Source organism: Epinephelus moara, chromosome 24, assembly GCF_006386435.1.
Source record: "Epinephelus moara isolate mb chromosome 24, YSFRI_EMoa_1.0, whole genome shotgun sequence".
NCBI lineage: Eukaryota > Metazoa > Chordata > Actinopteri > Perciformes > Serranidae > Epinephelus > Epinephelus moara.
Genome location: NC_065529.1, coordinates 48,494,496 through 48,511,215, shown reverse-complemented (window position 1 = coordinate 48,511,215; position 16,720 = coordinate 48,494,496). Strand labels below are relative to the sequence as shown.

At 41.2% G+C, this 16,720-nt stretch overlaps 2 protein-coding genes across 3 annotated transcripts in view; both read left to right on the top strand.

The window, feature by feature from the left end:
- Nucleotides 1–721: 721 nt before the first annotated feature.
- mcm2 (minichromosome maintenance complex component 2) lies at nucleotides 722–11,738 on the top strand. Its single transcript, XM_050037663.1, has 20 exons — nucleotides 722–873; nucleotides 2,752–2,951; nucleotides 3,063–3,235; nucleotides 3,408–3,538; nucleotides 3,663–3,801; nucleotides 3,895–3,992; nucleotides 4,360–4,481; nucleotides 5,219–5,426; nucleotides 5,709–5,843; nucleotides 6,000–6,191; nucleotides 6,367–6,460; nucleotides 6,550–6,628; nucleotides 7,297–7,468; nucleotides 7,562–7,688; nucleotides 8,080–8,192; nucleotides 8,910–9,074; nucleotides 9,163–9,237; nucleotides 9,454–9,636; nucleotides 9,736–9,891; nucleotides 10,741–11,738. Exons 1-20 carry the CDS (start codon nucleotides 868–870, stop codon nucleotides 10,849–10,851), a joined length of 2,679 nt encoding a protein of 892 aa, XP_049893620.1. The 5' UTR covers nucleotides 722–867; the 3' UTR covers nucleotides 10,852–11,738.
- A 1,716-nt stretch (nucleotides 11,739–13,454) lies between these two features.
- Nucleotides 13,455–16,720, top strand: part of podxl2 (podocalyxin-like 2) — a 31,542-nt gene continuing 28,276 nt past the window's right edge. For both annotated transcript variants that reach the window (XM_050037673.1, XM_050037672.1), the window contains exon 1: nucleotides 13,455–13,698. In XM_050037673.1, coding sequence (XP_049893630.1) covers nucleotides 13,668–13,698 — 31 coding nt within the window. In that variant the 5' untranslated portion in view covers nucleotides 13,455–13,667. The remainder of the gene's footprint in view (nucleotides 13,699–16,720) is intronic.

Genomic DNA, 16,720 nt, shown 5'->3' with positions numbered 1-16,720 from the left:
ACAAGATATTTTCAATTAAAAATAATTTATAATTTTCTAGCAACTAGAAAAATGCTAAACATATGCGGTATTAGGGAATCAGACGAATGCTGGTTTTGTGGAACAGAATCTGAATCAACAGTCCATCTTTTTTGGTATTGTCACATTGTATCCGCATTTTGGGGTGAGGTTAAAAAACTGTGCTCAAAAATGACTTTACACCTGGAGCGGGATCTCTTCTCTGTGATGTTGGGGGATGTTACAGCTGAGATACTGTACAGAGCTTGAGGAAGACACAGGATTTATTTTTCACTTTTAAACCCTAATTTTTATTCTCTTATTCATTTTATTTTTATATATATATTTTTTGTTTATATATAAATTATTGTAGAGATGTTATACAACCTGCATGTTGTTTTTGCGATGTTTAATTACTATTTTTTTAACCAGAGAAAAAAGAAACAGGAGATGTGAAACATATTGGGACGTGGCCACCCGTTTAAAAGGCAGTGAAACGGATTTGAACGCGGCCCAAATATTCCCGGGAAAAAGCACTACGTCCTAAACTCCGCCCCTGCCTCCACCTCTCAGCAAAGGGTGCGTTTCTTTTACTGTACGGGCCGCACCGCTCTCACTCCCAGGCGGCAGCTCCACACCGGCCGAACAACCTTCACTGGAGGTTTATATAAAACCAAACACTCTGTGCGTTGAGCTCCCGCCCCTTTAAGAAGAGGCGACCAATAAGGAGGCGCGACGTCAGCGGCGAACTTGAATATTCATTACTTTTCGCGGGCTTTGAGTGTCACGTGGTCATTTCGCGCGAAAAGCGACTCCGGGCAGGAAGAAGAGGTTTCTCTACAAGCAGCAGACAGAGACAGACACGGAACAATGGCGGTGAGTTAAAACTATTAAAAAACAGAGTTAACGGCTCATTGTCGGGTTTTACCTTCGTGTGCTGAAGGAGTGAAGTTAAATCAAACACATTTATATTTGTAGCTCGAGTTTATGTTGTTTCTAAGTTTGACATTTTGACTTTACTCTTCATCACAACACTGACAGAGAGTTTAAGTTCGATCAGGAACCTGATTTTACATTTAAATCTGCGCTAATCTGAGATATATTTGACAGTCAGTCGGTTTCTACACTTTTCCAAACATGAACGATCTTAATCTTTGTGTTATTGTCAGTTTTATTTGTCCTCTTGCTTTATAAAGCAGACTCGCCATGTGGCTGTTGAGCTTTGTGTTGCCTGATGAAGTACCTGACAATAAAATGTCGGGTTAGATGCTTAATATTTATTAGAGTCAGCTCTAAAACTGGTGAAATATGAATTGTAAAGTGATAAATAAGCATTTATAGGATCATGCACGCAGAATACTATTACAGCCTGCAACCCTTTACAGTTAAATGTGTTTTATACAAAAAACAGCCTCCAAATATTGAGAGCTTTACTGTTATATAGTTGGTGACTATTATTATAAATCTCAATCTGTTATTGTTTTGCATTACTTTATGTTGTTGTCTTTGTGACTGGCTTTTCACCACATGGCTGCCAGTGCTATCATTGTCTCTTGGCATCCTCACCACTTATTATGACACATTAGATGTATTTGTGATCTATATTATCATGTTACCAACAGTAAAGCAAGTCAGAGATCACACAGGGGCTGGACACAGTCACACCTGCCTCAAAGACAAAGTGCCTCTGTGCATTTCTGACTGTCTTGTATTAAAGGGTGACTGGTATTTTTTTAACCTGGATCACATTTCCCAATTTTTTGTGTCTAAGAGACTCATGAGAACAGTAGTTTTTGAAATTGGTCCAGTATTGACGGAGACCGCTGCAGCTGGCTGCCGCAAAACGGGCTACAGTGTCACCACCTGGGGCAATTGAGCACCATCAATTTATGTCCAATAAAATGTTTTGTTTTTGCCACTGACAGGCTCAAATTGTCATCTTAAAGCCCCGTTTCCACCAAACACTTTCAGTAATCCTTAAGACATGGTACCTAGACCCTAGTGTTTCCACCACAAATATTACTTTTAATAGTGCTCTTAAAATGTGGGCAGGGTTGTTGTCACTCACTGTATTTCCTCATCAGCGGTGACACAGATGGAAGTCTGCGCCTCGTTTATCGCCCACAGAACGAGGCTGCACGCCGACATTTTCACAACAAAATAGAACAGGCTGCAGTGAGAGTCTCTCTCCATGGGATATTTAAAAATAGCAGCTTTGTACATTTAGTCCTTCTCAGGCAAGCTCAGGGGTTTAGTGTTGCTGTAGCCCACAGGAACAACGCTCCACAATGCTTTTTTGTGAGGATTGGAATATATGTAGTCACAGAATTTTGTCGAAATTAATATATATTTTACGTGCTTGACGATCCACTCATTACTAAAAGTGTATGTCATATAAAAATAAAATGATTGGTCAAAGTTGTTGAAGTGAAATTTAAGGTGTGCTGATGGATTCACGTCATCAACTCATGCATTGAGTAACATTACAAGTTAACGTTCCACCTTAAAAGTTGCCGGCAGTCGACCCAGTGAATGAAGTTATTTTTTCTCCGACTCCAGCTGCTGTGAGAGGCAGCAAAACATCCTTTCATTTTATAGTTACAGTTTACTAATTAAACTCTCCACAGTATGAACAGCTGGTAATACACTAGACATTAGTACTGCAAGTCAAGTAGATTGTGTCATGCTCTCATACGGGAATAGAAATAGTCTGAGGAATAGAAATAGTCTGAGTAATCTGTGTGTTGTCGACAGGATTCCTCCGAGTCATACCACATGGCCACCAGTCCCACCCGAGCGTCCAGGAGGGGAGACCTGACCTCCAGCCCCGGACGAGACCTGCCCCCCTTTGAGGATGAGTCCGAGGGACTGCTGGGGGACACGACCGTGCACGGAGAGGAGGAGGAGGAGGAAGATGGGGACGGAGAGGAGCTGATCGGAGACGGGATGGAGAGGTGAGGATGGGGGTAGATTTGTTCTGATTTTCAAATACAACATTTACTCTGTGTTGCACAGGTTTAAGGCTCAATGAAGATGAGTTTTTTTTCATTTCTCTCTGTGTGCAGAGATTACCGAGCCATCCCGGCGCTGGATCGTTATGAGGCAGAGGGTTTGGACCTGGACGATGAGGATCTGTCAGAGCTGTCACCTGGAGCTCGGGCTGCCGCTGAAGAGGCCATGAGGAGGAGGGACAGGGAGCAGGGCGTCAGTGGGCGGCTGAGGAGAGGGCTGCTCTACGGTGAGGAGAGAATGGATGCGTTGTTTGGTTGTAGTTTAGCCCACCGATTTGGTGTGTCATCAACAACTTCTCGGAGTCATATCTCAGTTGTATCTGGAAAAAAAAGGTTTTAAAAAAGTTGTGATGGGAGAGGGGATTGAGTGAATACCTTCTTTATTTTGCTGTTCTCCAGACAGTGAAGATGAGGACGAAGAGCGTCCTGCAGCTCGGCGAAGGCGACTGGCTGAGCGTGCAGCAGAGGGCATTGCAGATGGAGAGGAAGAGGAAATGATCGAGAGCATCGAGAACTTGGAGGACATGAAGGTTGTACAATTTTCTGCTTAGAGTAATAAAAATACAGATTAGATGATGTGCTGTAGTTTTCCAGGTCGGACTGTTACTTTCCGGCTCTGGTTTGAGGGTCTGACGTTATTTTCCCCGTCTGCAGGGCCACACTGTGAGGGAGTGGGTGTCCATGGCGGCTCCCAGGTTGGAGATCTACAACCGCTTCAAGAACTTCCTGCGGACTCACGTGGACGAAAACGGCCACAACGTCTTCAAGGAGAAGATCAGCGACATGTGCAAAGGTAGCTTAACGGTTTTATAAAACGTGTGCACATCCACGCTGATAATTCTGTGATGTTGAATGAATGAACTTGAATCTTCTCCTGTCATTACAGAGAATAAGGAGAGTCTGGTTGTGAACTATGAGGACCTCGCAGCCAGAGAGCACGTCTTGGCCTACTTCCTGCCAGAGGCTCCAACTGAGATGTTGAAGGTGAGTGTAGTGCTTGTGTTTTTAGTCGTAATATACTGTAATTGACACTGCCCCTAACTAAGAGGAGGTCATTTTTAAAAATCATGTTTTTCTGAGACCTGATCTGTCTTTGGAAATTTGATTTCCTTGTGTGTTCTTGATGCTTTCTTGACCTCTCAGTCTGTGTGACGTCATGTTTACTCCTCTTTGGTTCGTTTGTGAAAAGTCAGTGTGAACATCAAACAGTCCAGAATGAAAGAACAACAATAGAACTTTTACATTTTCTTAAGTGTGAACCAGGTGAATTGAACAGCAGGTGCGACCTAAATCAAACATTTTGTCCACAAAAACAAACCTGTTTATGTTTTTTTGTTTTTTTCTTTGTCAGGTCTTTGATGAAGCAGCTAAAGAGGTGGTGCTGGCCATGTACCCGAAATACGACCGCATTGCCCACGAGATCCACGTCCGCATCAGCAACCTGCCGTTAGTGGAGGAGATCCGCTCGCTCAGGTAATATTTTACTTTTGCCACACCTGTCTACTTTCCATTAGTCTGAGTCACTGGATGTGGACTGTGTGGCTATAGTCCCGCCACTGGCCGGCTGTTTCAGCTGGTATTCTCCCCTCTTCTGCTGTCTGCGTTGTTAGCATTTTTAAAACCCCTATCGCCACAGGAAACAACAAGAAAAATCTCAGAGCTAACAACCTGGATACTAAGAATTGCAGGTGTTAACAAAGCGTTGGATCCTTCAATAAGGCATGCCTGCTTTGTTCGCTCTATGAATCATCGTCAAGAACTATAATGAATAAAACAACTTGTAAACGCACCTTAGAGAAGCACAGACTTTAGAAGTCAGAAACTTGTAATGATAACTTCAGAGTGACCTGAACACTGCATATGGTTTCTTCTTTATTCCCTTCAATGTTTTCCTGTACGGAGCATCTAATGATTGAGGGTATCGTTAGTTCTGCAGATTGTAAAACCCTCCGAGTCAAATTTGCAATTTGGGGTTATAAAAAAATATAACTGACTTGACATGACTTCCTGTGTTTTGTATACACAAACGCTGCATGAGTCATTTTCTGCTGAGCACAGTGCAGACGTTTGAATCAACACGAGCAGATGGGACGGTAAATAATGCATGTTATGCAAATTTCCAAAAACTGTTTTACAAAAAGCAATAAACACAAGGAAGAAATAACATGAGGCGACAAATCAAATCGTGTCTCCTCTTCTCTCCTCCTCAGGCAGCTCCACTTGAACCAGCTGATCAGGACCAGCGGCGTGGTGAGCAGCTGCACCGGCGTCCTCCCTCAGCTCGGCATGGTCAAGTACAACTGTAACAAGTGTAACTTCGTGCTGGGGCCCTTCTTCCAGTCCCAGAACCAGGAGGTGAAGCCGGGCTCCTGTCCCGAGTGTCAGTCCCAGGGGCCCTTCGAGATCAACATGGAGGAGGTGAGAGACGCCTGTGTATGCTGGAGATGTTGAAGGTTTATGTCCAGGAATGTCGTCTTGAGGACGAAACCTTCACGTGCTCATTATCCTAATTAGATGTTTGATAGTGTGGATTAAGAAAAGTTCACTGTCATTATTTATGTGCTGACATAATTCGCAAATGCATGTTGTTTCAGCTGCATGCCTTTTTATTTAAAAGCACAAAGCATTTATTGATTTGCTGGTTCAGCCAATGGCGTGTCTCCTGTCTCAGTGAGTTAACCAATCATCTCCGTCCTGCAGACAGTGTACCAGAACTACCAGAGAATCACCATCCAGGAGAGCCCTGGTAAAGTAGCCGCCGGCCGTCTACCGCGCTCCAAAGACGCCATCCTGCTGGCTGACCTGGTGGACAACTGCAAGCCTGGAGATGAGATTGTGAGTTGAACACATAAATAAATAATTAAATAAACAAATAAAATTACAAGGAGATCACAAATCTGTTTTCTTAAGCTGTACTTAAAATTAAAAAGTTAAAAGAATGAGAATTTGTTCGCCTGAAACATGACCATGACGATTTTTCTCGCCTCTCAGGAGCTGACAGGCATCTACCACAACAACTACGACGGCTCTCTGAACATGGCGAACGGCTTCCCCGTGTTTGCCACGGTGATCTTAGCCAACCACATCACCCGCAGAGATGAGGGAGTCGCTGTGGCCGAGCTGACTGATGAAGACGTCAAGGCCATCGTCGCCCTGTCCAAGGACGAACGCATCGGGGAGAGGGTGAGGAACATAACAATGTGAACAGTGAAGAAGAAGTTAAACTGCAGAAGTTTTCTGAATGTACTGCAAATATTTCTGAACATTTGTGTGAAAAGTTAATTAAGGTATAGCTAAATTCAAACTTTTTCTGTGTGTAAAAGTCTATCCTATAACTCGATTTCTGTCATGTCTGCAGATCTTTGCCAGCATGGCGCCATCCATCTACGGTCACGAGGACATCAAGCGAGGCCTGGCCCTGTCGCTGTTTGGAGGAGAGCCCAAAAATCCAGGTAACTACCAGCCTAAATGATGACGCCATTATTTGTGCGCCCCCTCCCAACTCTTTCTGTTACCTGTAAACTCGCTGTCTCTTTTCCAGGTGGGAAACACAAAGTGCGAGGAGATATCAACGTGCTGCTCTGTGGAGATCCAGGAACCGCCAAGTCCCAGTTCCTCAAGTACGGATCAACAGTTAATGCACAAAAGAATAAGGAATTTTGTATAAAATGATATTTTAGAGATTCAGCAATTCAAAATGTAACCTTTTAAATGAGTAAGTTTCTCCTGGCCAAGAAATAGTCCTGCATGAAACCCCTGTTTTGTGTACAGCTTAAATGAGATATTACATGTTATGAAGTGAGTGTAGCGGCTCTGCAAGATAGGGTTTGTTCTTTGGACAGCCAGGCTAGCTGTTTCCCCCTATTTCCAGTCTTTGTGCTAAGCTAAGCTAACCGACTGTTGACTCTAGCTTCATATTCACTTTATAGATGTCAGGGTGGTGTTAATATTCTCATCTAACTCTAGGAAAGCCAATAAACACATTTCCCAAAATGACAGATTATTCCTTTTTAACATAAAAATAAAATTAATTAGGTTAATAAAGGTAAACTAAAGAAAACATCATCTGCACCCAATCCAATAAACATACGAAAAGCAAAACAGGGAACTGCGCAAAAACTTTTAAATACTGAGATTCCATTTTTAAGATGTAGGTGATCTGATTAAAAACATATGTCCATTTAAGACGTGCCTCAGAAGTGTAACCAGACGTAACGCAAAATAAAAATGCTTCCTATTTGAGTAAATAGCCTCTGGGTCTGACGCCCTGATGGATTTTGCTCTGCAGGTATGTGGAGAAGGTGGCGAGTCGTGCGGTGTTCACCACGGGTCAGGGAGCCTCGGCCGTCGGTCTGACCGCTTACGTCCAGAGACACCCAGTCAGCCGCGAGTGGACGCTGGAGGCTGGAGCGCTGGTGCTGGCTGACCGCGGCGTCTGTCTGATCGATGAGTTCGACAAGGTGAGACTTGACTGTCCGACCTCTAATTCTGACACTAATCCTGTTCTGTTCAGTAATAATGATGAACATAACTAACCGCACTCTGTGCTCCAGATGAACGATGCAGACAGGACGAGTATCCACGAGGCCATGGAGCAGCAGAGCATCTCCATCTCCAAAGCCGGCATCGTCACCTCACTGCAGGCCAGATGCACCGTCATCGCTGCCTCCAACCCCATCGGTACGTAACGCAGCGTGAAACTTGACACAGCAGTTGCACCACTCGTCTCACTTCATGTGAAAATAATGCGAGAGAAAAGCTGATATTTATGAAACTTTACAGGTCATATCAGTGTGTCTGAATGTTTAAATTTAAAAATGAAAGTCCATCAGATTGCAAACATCTTTTTTATTTGACGTTAGATTCAGTTATAAGATCCAGTATGTTGCGTTGTGGACACATATTTAGTGTTCCCTCCCAGGAGGATCCTTGTTACATGAATCATGACAGTTCACGGCTCCACTGTGTGATAGTCTGTTTTTATTGGTCCTTAAAGAGATGAGGACGTGTGCAAGACGTGTATCTCTGTGTTTTCATCACGTCGTCGCTCTCTGTGCTTGTTTTCTTCCAGGCGGCAGGTACGACCCCTCACTGACCTTCTCTGAGAACGTGGACCTGACAGAGCCGATCGTGTCACGTTTTGACATCCTGTGTGTCGTCCGAGACACTGTTGACCCCGTGCAGGTAAACAAACAAACACACACACACACACACAAACACACACACTTCCTTACCTTTTTATTTAACTGTAACGCTTCTGTTTCAGTTGATCCTGTCTTTGTTGTAAAGTGTGTTCATCAGTCTTATTTATCGCCAGATCTGTTTAGTGTAGAACAATATTTTGGTGTGCAACAGATTTAATAAAGTAGAATTAAATGAATAAACCTAAAATATAAGCTTAAACATAGATTTAATACCAGCCAGGCTTTTAATTAAAAATACTTAATAGAAATTATTTACAATACTTTATTTAATTACTTTATTGTATTTATATGTAAAATGTTATTCTTTTTTTATTTCATCTTTATTTTTTATAATGTTTTTATATATTTTTTTAGCTCTTATCAATTTTATTTTTGTATTTTTTGTCTTTTTAATCTTTTTTTGTTTCTAGGTTTATCTTTACTATTTTTATTTTATGCTAGCTTTTAATCTATTTTATTATCATATCTTTTTTTGTGTTTTGTCTTTTTAATCTATTTATCTAGTTCTTTAATGTATTTTTTCCCGCTCTTTTTTTTATTTTTTTGTTATCTTTTAAATCTGTTTTTAGCCACAAAACAACACCATGCAGACAAATGAGTTTGATTGATAAGTTGAAGTGTTTTTTTTTTTGTTTTTGTTTTTTAAATTAAGTGCGATATCAGACGCTCACTGTATTCTCCTCTTTTTCCAAACCAGGATGAGATGTTGGCGCGCTTTGTGGTTGGCTCCCACATCAAACATCACCCTAGCAACAAGGAGGGGGGCGTGGCCTTAGAGGAAATGGTCCTGCCCAACACGTCTGACGTGCCGCCAATTCCCCAGGAGCTCCTGAGGAAGTACATCATCTACGCCAAGGAGCGGGTACGAACAAAGTCTTTACTCACCCGTCTCTTGACAGTCTTGTTTCGGTGATTTCATATTCGTCATGATCACAATTCTGTGTCTGCAGGTTCATCCCAAACTGAACCAGATGGACCAGGACAAGGTGGCTCGCATCTACAGTGACCTCCGCAAAGAGTCGATGGTGAGTGACACTTACATTTTTAAAAGTATCATTTACAATTCTACTACACGAAATGCAGCTTAAACAACAATATGATTGTATATTATAACACTTATTAAAACGACTCAAGTCCTGACCTTTGACCTTCAAATCATATTAAAAGTCATTAGCTGCTGCTTTGAAGCAGTGTGGACTTAACAATGAAAATCAGTCATGTTCATATGGTCTCACTAACAGGCGACAGGCAGCATCCCCATCACAGTTCGTCACATTGAGTCCATGATCCGCATGGCCGAGGCCCACGCCAAGATGCACCTCAGGGACTACGTGCTTGAGGACGACGTCAACATGGCCATCAGGGTGATGCTGGAGAGCTTCATCGACACACAGAAGTTCAGCGTCATGAGGAGCATGAGGAAGGTGCGTCTGCGTGAACACCGTCAGAGTGGCATCTAACTATCCCCGATGCTTCCTGATGTCATGTTGTATTAAGTTGATGTCATCTGTGTTTCTGTCCAGACGTTCGCCCGTTACCTGGCCTTCCGCAGGGACAACAACGAGCTGCTGCTATTCATCCTCAAACAGCTGGTGGCCGAGCAGGTCGCCTACCAGAGGAACAGATATGGCGTTCAGAACGACACCATTGAGATCGTAGAGAAAGACCTGCAGGACAAGGTAACGATGGAAGAGAGATAATGCACATGTGAAATAGTACAATTAGATAACCAGACGTAACCTTCTGAAAATATTCCGTCTGATAAACACAGAAAAGTTGATCATGTTAGTGCAGGGCTACCCAGAGCTTTACATCTGTCCCACAGACAATAGGCCTACACACTTACAAGCTTGATTAGCAACCTCAGACGCAACCTGCCGCCACGCTCTTAAAAGCTGGCACAGAAAAGGCACAATAGCAGCACCCAGCACCTGACCTTGTGTCTCTTAAAAGCTGGCACAGAAAAGGCACAATAGCAGCACCCAGCACCTGACCTTGTGTTTTCCAGGCGGTTAAAGACGCGGCATGTGTACGGCCCCTAATCTCCAGGGCTGGTACCTGCGGTTATTCCACAGGCTAGTTAATAACATGTCGGGCAGGAAATCCAAAGTGTGGGATCATTTTGAGAAGGTGAAGGACGAACCCAAGGTGATATGTAAACTCATCTTCATTGGTCGACTACAAACATGACGTATCATCTGAAACATGGAAGTAGCTACATGCCCATTAGCCCACAGCGTCATTAACAGGCGGCTCGCTCAGTGTGTGACGTGCACTTGTAGATAAAATATAGGCCTATATTAATGAAGGTTCATTAGTACGGTTTTGTATTTCTCTGTAATGTAGCACAGTGTTAACAATGTTACTGATACTATTCTTTCTCACACCTTCAACTGAAACCACCAAAATATATCATTTAATAATTACATTAATATTGTAATGATGACTATTGGTCGACAAGGAAAATTCTTAGTCTCATTGTATTCATTCTTTTCTGCTTCCCTCCGTTCTTTTTCTTCCTCCTCCAGGCGAGACAGATCAACATCCACAACCTGACGTCCTTCTACGACAGCGACCTCTTCCGCTCCAACAAGTTCAGCCATGACGGGAAGAAGAAACTGATCCTGCAGCAGTTCTGAGAGCCTTCAGCACCCATTCCTCCTCTTCCTCCTCCTCTCCTTATTATAGTGCTTCATGAACTCGATTTCACGGCCCAAAATGGGTCATGGGGAAAAAAGTACTTGGGTTTCCATCATGTCTGGATTCCATCTTTAGATCTCAACTGAAGGACTCTTTTGTATGGGATAGTTTTGGTGGAGGAAGCAGGCAGTCGAAGGTTGAGTTGACTTAATTTGAATCTTAAAGTAGCAGTGAAAAAGAGGTGGATGTGTGTACTTCACAAAGTGGTGAAAGTTCCACTGATCGCGCAACGGGATTGTTTGAGTATCTGGTGACTGGAAGTGAAGGTTTTACAGTGATGTATGTTCTTGCGCTACGTCACCACACGACATGAAGAGTTTGGTTCCAGAATAAGAGCAAACGCTTTGTAGAATAACCTCAGTGAAAGTTATTTAACTGCATAAAAATCAAATAAATAACAGAATCTAGCTCTTCAGGTTTTCAGGTCGTTCCACTCTGCTGTTCCTCCTGTGTTCTCCCCCTCTTCCTGTCTCTATCCGCCCTCAGGTGGGGCTGATTGTAAATAGATGTACATGTTTATGTCCGTGCTGTCCAAGAAACAGGATTTATTGTCTCACATAAATTTGTTAGATCCCTCTCTGTTACGAGCTGATGTTAAGATGGACATTATACAGATTCGCTGTCTCTAGATTTTTGCATTTAAAGCTCTTTATGCTTGGCGTGTTCGGAGGTTTGCGTTCATGTGAAGTGAACGTCGCGGGAATTTAAACCTCCACAACTTGATAAAAGTGCAGATTTGGATGGAATTTGTTAAAAAAAACAAAGTGTTTAAAACAAAAGTTGGATTGTAGGTGTGTTTTGATAATAAACTTGTATTTGTTAAACATGTCTTTTGTCCCTTTTTTTTTTTTGGTCCGCATCTCATTCATGATATGTATTTTGGCATTTCCATGCTGCCATTTAATTTTTTTTAATTTTGTACATGCATTTTAGTTTTATTTTTTTAATAGATTAAACCCCACAGTATTTGATCAAATATTAAAAATGATCCCCACAGCAGCTTTGACATTTAAATCATCACTAATTCAAATGCAGTAATCCAACAGAACATTTCTTTACATTGTGGATTTACTGCACCTGAATACTTCAATCAATGACTTTAATGTATTTTGGAAGAATGTTTGAATATAAGAAAATCTCTGAAAATCCATGCAAAGGTTAAGGGGGTATCTTTTGCCTCAGCAAAGTAACAATTGGTGTAGAAATACTCAATTACAAGTAAAAATTCTGCATTTAAAATTTTACTCAAGTCTACAAAAGTATATAGTCGCATTAAAATATACTGAAAGTACAAAAAGTAAAAGCCCTTATTGTGGAAAACTTCACTTCAGAATAACATACATTGACAATAATTCTTGACGCATTTATATGTTTATCACTTTAATGTTGCAGCTGGTAAAGGTTGAGCTCATTTTAATTACTTTATACACTGCTGGGCGAATTTACTCAGGATCAATATAGTTTTATCTGAATCCTTAATGTTAAATAATTAATTTGTCAATTATACTTTGTTTCATTAATCTGAACCTGCAAAGTAACTAAAGTTATCAAATAAATGTAGTGAAGTGAAAGTGCATCTCCGTCTGAGATTTAGTGGAGTACAAATTTAAAGTCGCAGAATTTATAGATAGAATCCTGATATGACTGTTGAAGGCACCTTTTCTAACGAGATGGTAGAAACATCAGAACACTTCAGAACACACCTTCAACGTGTACTTGACAATCCTCTGGACTGATTTTCAGTTGGATCTCTTAAGGACATCTGGACAAGAACATTTCACTCAAAGAACCTGATTTGTTAATAATAGTCAATAATCCAAATTTCTCCAAATATGAACAATATAGAATTAATTTGCTCATGATCTTAGCTACATTATATTTTCATAAAACAAAATACTTAAGGAAATTGCCCTTTTACCTTTCTTATACATCTTATTTAATGTAATTTAATTTAATTTAATTTAATTTATTTTGTTTATTTTATTTCATTTTATTTTAATTTAATTAATTTAATTTAATTTTGGTTTTATATAATTACATTTATTACTGAAGTTTGTGCTTACTTGTTATATGATCATTGTCATTTATAGTTTATGATCAATGCTTTCCTCTTTGCGATGAAACTGCATATGTTTTTGTCTTTTATTTTAAAGTACAAATACTTAAAAAACTGTGACAGGCTGAATGATATATGTCATAGTATCCTTTATTTTAATGACATCTTGTATATTAATCTTTAATATATTCATTTTGCTGTTGATAATCTTATTTTTCAATCATTTCAGTTCTTCCCTTCCTTGTTATGTGATTTGATTTTGTAATTTTTGTGTTAAAAGCACAGAAGAATACATACAATCAAGAATTTCCGAGGAGCACCTGAACGCATCAGTGAGCCAGAGCAGAGTCAGGCAGCGGCAGCGACATCCAGCGGTCACTGTGTGGAACTGCAGGCAGCTGACGGGCAGTTATTTCCAGCGTCGGTGGTGCAGCAGATCAGATCCTGGTCTGCCCGCAGCTCTGCCCGCACACACAGCCTGTCTGTCTGCCTGCCTGTCTACCTGACTGTCTGTGCGGACACCGCAGACAGTCAGTGAGTGAGTGAGCCCGCACACAGCAGAGAGGGCAGCACGGCCATGAGCACGGCGTTTTCCTGACGGCCTCCACTTCACATCTGCAGCTCAAATCTGTGTGATCTGTCCATTCAGAGCGGAGGAGGAGGAGGGGAAGCACTGCAGCAGCAGCAGCAGCAGCAGACATGCCGGGCCTGCTCCACATCACACTGACTGGTGAGTCAATTCATATTCACCATCTTTTTTTTATTTATTTCATCCTCCAGCAACCATTTCACACATTTTACAACAAACAACACGCGAGCCTGCAGAAACACACACCAGAGGAATCTTTGGAGACTTTGAAAAACACCACACAGGAAGATAACATCAGTGTCAACTCACTGCTGAGCGACACAGGCGTGTTTTCACTCCGTATGAGGACGTGGATGTGTTGCAGCATTAATGATAGTATTAGGATGAATCAGGGAGTCAAGCAGCAGCAGCAGCAGCAGCAGCAGGAACGCAGTCTGTTTTTAATGAACTGTTCAGGTTAAATTCTGCAAAGTGGATGCACAGGCTGGCAGTGAGTGGGAGGCGCGCAGTGCACTTAAATCAGCAGACACACACTGCAGTGTCTGACACACACACATACACACACACTCACTGAATAACAATCTGTCATCTCCAACATAAGTTAGTTTTAAACAGGATGATCATCAGCAGTTTTGCATCGTCATGGACAATAATAATATATATATTTAAATGTATTGATTATGTGAAGTACCAAAACAACACTGTTTTTATTACCTACAAACTAAAACTGGCTTTGATTTGGACTATAAGATAATTAGAAAAGACAAATGAAAAGATGTCTTTAACACACATATTTAATTAAAATGTATTAAAAGAAAAATATCACATTTTAAGAGCCATAAACCACAATTATTTCTGTATTAGTTGCTTAAATGATGAGTAAATAAATCAGAATCAGGGCTGCAGCAAACAATCGTAATAATTCTCACTTAATATATCTTTTATTTTGCCTTTAAAATGTCAGAAAATATTTTTTTAAATCCTTATTTTAATTCCCCACAGCTTGTTTTATTCAACCATCATCCCCAAAAAAACAAATTTAATTTACCATCATATGCGAGAAAGAGAAGCAGTCTGTACTAAAAACCCATCATCATCAGAATAGATGCAGATTAATTTTCTGTGGACTGACTAATGGATTAATTGCTTCACCATCATTATCATGGTTTGCAGCAGCACCACACTGCCCACGTCGAAAGCTCCAGTCGGTTGTTTTTGTGGGTCTCTGACGGTGCAGCTATCTCTGAAGAAGAAATATTGAGGTTCGTCTCTTGTGTGTCTGTGAAGCTACGCTGATGTAAACAGCTTCCATGCTGGTTATTATTTGCAAACTCAACGTTATCGCTCTGTGAAGAGGAAAAACACATCACTTGTTAGGATAAATCTTGACTGGGTGAGGAAGAGGAACGTGAGCTGAACCTCTCCACCCTTTCTGTCTCAGTCGGGGTGAAGGGGGATTTGGGGGAGGGTCCCGGCCTCCTATAAGCCGATCTGAGGGGGCTTTAGGGGCAACACCCTTCATCCTAACATACTGAACATAAAATTAAAGCTGCAAATGACAGCAGGAAGGAGCATGTAGCTGCACCGTCAGATTGTACTGGCTCTGTGAACTGAAACTGAAGATATTCTGCAGAGTTAATGGAAATTTACGACCAACTTGAGACTATTTTTAATTAGCTTTATGTCCACAGACCCACAAACGAGGCTTGTTGTGCTCATTACACAGCAGAAAACAAATGCTGCTCTCAAACAGAGATCATGGGGAAATATTTTTGACATGGTGAGACAAAAATAAAACACTGTTCACCAATAGACATACAAAAAGACGGATTCAATGCAACGTCAAACATGGACACATAGAAACACTAAAGGAAACAAAGAAAACAACCTTCAACCATCACATACAGGGCTGGGTAATATATCTGTATCATATCAATATTTTAATATGAGACTAGATATTGTCTCAGGTTGTAAGTGTTGTCTTTTCCTGGATTTAAAGGCTGCGTGACTGTTCTAGCTGCTCTATTATTTGCCTTTAACCACATTACTAATAAAGATTGTTTATCCAAATTCTTAATTTCTAAATATGAAAGCACAAGTAGTCGGCTCTATCATGTCACTGCAATACCAACATTGATGTAGTCTGCCAAAAATATTGTGATATAATTTTCTCCATATCATTCAGCACATGGATGTATTAAGACAGTGGTTCCCAACTGGTGGGTCACAGTCCAAAAGTGGGTCATGGGTCCATTCTGAATGGACCACAAGTGACTCGCAAATGTGTCTAGTTTGTCAAAAACACATTTTATTTTGAAGTACAGTGGATTGCCAGGACAGAGCTTTTATTTTGGAGTGCTGTTTCCTGCTGTAGAGTGAGTGACTAATGGACAGCTACTTAACAGAGACTGCAAACATATTAAACATATTAAATATATTAAACTGTATGGACCTTAAACTAATGACTAAAGAGAAATCTGGACCCTGTGGCTGGACCAGCTGGGACCCTGTTCAGTTGCCCAGTGGCACATGAAGCCAAAAAGATGAGCTGGGATAGACTCCAGCCCTCCTGTGATCCCCAACAGGAAAATCGGTTATGGAAAATTAGTGAATGAATGAATGAATGTGGAATGAGTCATTTTGCGGGGGTTATGGCACTAAAAAATGATCTAGTGATTTACAGACATCTCTCTCCCACTGTAAGTCAATGGGAAAAAGTCTTTTTTGGCCAAATGGCATCATGTGATGGACTCAGGAGTTCCAATGTTTGGCAACTACGAAAACAGGTTTCAACGCCTGCCGCACTTCCTGGGGTCTGGTCCAGCCCTACAAATAAAACAACAGGTTTAAGTCGTGAAAATACAGACACTGCAGTTCCCAAAAACGTATGACAAATTCTTTTTTTCTGGATTTCAGTGTCATGCTAGGAACAAGGAACAAATACAGCAAAAGCTATTGATTGTTATGAAAAATGTGAAACGGAGCTTCCATGGGTGTCAACATTTTCATAAACATCAGCACACTTGTGAAAACTTTTCTCATAAACACGATAAACAATACTAACAGGTGCTCTATGCTAAATTCAGCTCAGTTGTCTGTACACGGTTCTCAACATGGAGGTGGCTGAGCCTGCGGCTAGCAGCTAACAGTACTAACTTCATAA